Source organism: Oncorhynchus masou, chromosome 31 (genome assembly GCF_036934945.1).
Source record: "Oncorhynchus masou masou isolate Uvic2021 chromosome 31, UVic_Omas_1.1, whole genome shotgun sequence".
Taxonomy (NCBI): Eukaryota; Metazoa; Chordata; class Actinopteri; order Salmoniformes; family Salmonidae; genus Oncorhynchus; species Oncorhynchus masou.
Genome location: NC_088242.1, coordinates 17,423,337 through 17,425,836, shown reverse-complemented (window position 1 = coordinate 17,425,836; position 2,500 = coordinate 17,423,337). Strand labels below are relative to the sequence as shown.

The 2,500-nt window shown below is 40.2% G+C and overlaps 1 protein-coding gene across 22 annotated transcripts in view; it reads right to left on the bottom strand.

The window, feature by feature from the left end:
- LOC135523501 (neurexin-1a) overlaps positions 1 to 2,500 on the bottom strand; it is a 608,692-nt gene that overhangs the window by 202,486 nt on the left and 403,706 nt on the right. For all 22 annotated transcript variants that reach the window (XM_064950217.1, XM_064950216.1, XM_064950219.1 and 19 more), the window contains one exon: positions 1,794 to 1,975. In XM_064950217.1, coding sequence (XP_064806289.1) covers positions 1,794 to 1,975 — 182 coding nt within the window. The remainder of the gene's footprint in view (positions 1 to 1,793; positions 1,976 to 2,500) is intronic.

Below are 2,500 nucleotides of genomic sequence, written 5' to 3'. Positions count from 1 at the left end.
GTACAGTATGTGGGCAGTGGCAAGCTGAATTCAAGTTTATTGCCTATGTACTGAATGTGTGTGTGGATGTTTGCGGTTGTAGTAGTGGTGTGTGTTTGTGTGCACGTCCATCTGACGTGTGTGTGTGTGTGTGTGTGTGCACAAGCAGCATGTGTGCCTGTGCTCACTCTCTGCCTGCATCTATCAGTATTCTGAGGGAGTGGGTGGGTGGGTGGTTGGTGGAGGAGGGCGGGTCAGGGAGGCAGAAGGCAGTAGAATTACAGGGCAGGTCAGAGCTGTATAAAACAACCCCCATTACTGTGTTGTCTCTGACTAGGCTCTCTGTACTTACAGCTCACAACACGTGGACCATATCAGGGGAGGGAGGCGGGAAGCAACATCTTGTTAGTACCAGAACAGCAGGGATTTGACGCCTGTCGGGGCTACTAGTGTGAAGCCACACCGACGTGTCTGTATTCATTTGCCGTCATCATTAAACGACAGATTACTAATATCAGGCCATGGTGATGTTACTTTGCTGTAGCACCTTTACCTCATCTTTATGTTTGGTGTAGTTGTTCTTGACATGATCGTCATCATCATCATCATCATCATCATCATCACCATCACCATCACCATCACATCATATGTATCACCATCATGGTACATGTGTGTGTGTGTGTGTGTGTGTGTGTGTGTGTGTGTGTGTGTGTGTGTATCGTGATATAATATATAAACAAGTGAGGTCAAATAGAGTAAAGTAGAATAGAGTAAAGTAGAACAGAGTAGAGTAGAATAAAATAGAATAGAGTAAAGTAGAACAGAGTAGAGTAGAATAGAGTAAAGTATAATAGAGTAGAATATAATAGAGTATTTATAGAATAGAGTAAAGTAGAGTAGAGTAATGTAGAGTAGAATAGAGTAGAATAGAGTAGAGTAGAGTAATTAGAGTATAGTAGAGTAAAGTAAAGTAGAGTAATTAGAGTAGAGTAGAGTAAAGTAGAGTAATTAGAGTAGAGTAGAGTAATGTAAAGTAGAGTATAGTAGAATAGAGTAGAGTAGAGTAAAGTATAGTAAAGTAGAGTAAAGTAGAATATAATACAATATAATAGAGTAAATGAGAGTAGAATAGAATAGAGTAGAGTAGATTAATTAGAGTAGAGTAGAGTAATGTAAAGTAGAGTAGAGTAGAGTAGAGTAAAGTAGAGTAAAGTAGAGTAATTAGAGTAGAGTAGAATATAATATAGTAGAATAGAGTAAATGAGAGTAGAATAAAGTAGAATAGAGTAAAGTAGAGTAGAATATAATATAATAAAGTAAAGTAGAGTAGAGCAGAGCAGAGTGAAGCTTAATATAGTAGAGTAGAGTCAATTAGAGTAGAATAGAGTGAAGTAAAGTAGGATATAGTAGAGTAGAGCATGGTATAGTAGAGTAGAGTAAAGTAGAATAGTGTCATGTAGAATAGAGTAAAGTAGAAAAGAGTAGAGTAGAATAGAGTAAAGTAGAATAGAGTAAAGTAGAGTAGAGCAGTAAAGTAGAATAGAGTAAAGTAGAAAACAGTAGAGTAGAACATAGTAAAGTAGAATAGTGTAAAGTAGAGTAGACCAGTAAAGTAGAATAGTAAACTAAACTAGAGTAGAGTAAAGTAGATTAGAGTAAAGTAGAATAAAGTAAAGTAGAGTAGTAAAATAGAGTAGAGTAGACTAGAGTAAAGTAAAGTAGAGTAGAGCAGTAAAGTAGAATAGAGCCGAGAAGAGTAGTAGGACTAGAGCAGAGTAGAGGATGAGTAGAACATAGTAGAGTCAGTGACTTACAATGTGTAGCTTCAGGTAGTCTCCAAGGCCAGAGGAGCTGTCCACCCTCACCAGAACAGCATCTTTCAGCTGTGTGCTGAAGCCTATGGCCAGCCTGTCTGCCCGCGTGCTGGGCCTGTCATTGGGAGGCCAGGTATACGTGATCAGACCGCCGTCACGGCCAAATATATACGTAGTTCCAGCTGGAGAGAGAGAAGAGAGAGGAGAGAGGAGAGAGAGAGGAGAGAGAGAGAGGAGAGAGAGAGGAATCTTAGCATGGAAATGTCTTTAAATGGGTAAATGTGCTTCACAGCGTTTAAAGTCAGGATAATATTGTAACTGATGGGAAAGAAAGTAGGCTGGATGTGAACATTCCCTGATGTACTCCAGAATACTTTCTGTGAAGCTGTACATGAGTCATCAAATGTACGAAACATAAACACAAAGCTATAGTAACGCCAAGGCATTCAAATAGCAACTTAAGCTTCATGAAAATGGGAGCCATTTTCTTCCAGAGAAGCAGTTTCCGGTATGTGTAAGAATGTCTCATTATTGCACAACACTGAAGTTTCTGGAAGAGTAGATATACAAGCAGGCCACAGAGAGAGAAAATGAACACCCAGCTGTCCCCCTACGCGGCTCATGTAAACGTCATGCGGGCGGCAGCCCCCTCCCGGTCTCGTACGCCTCGTTAGTGGTCTCAAAGGCAGACAGCACCTGCAGCTGTA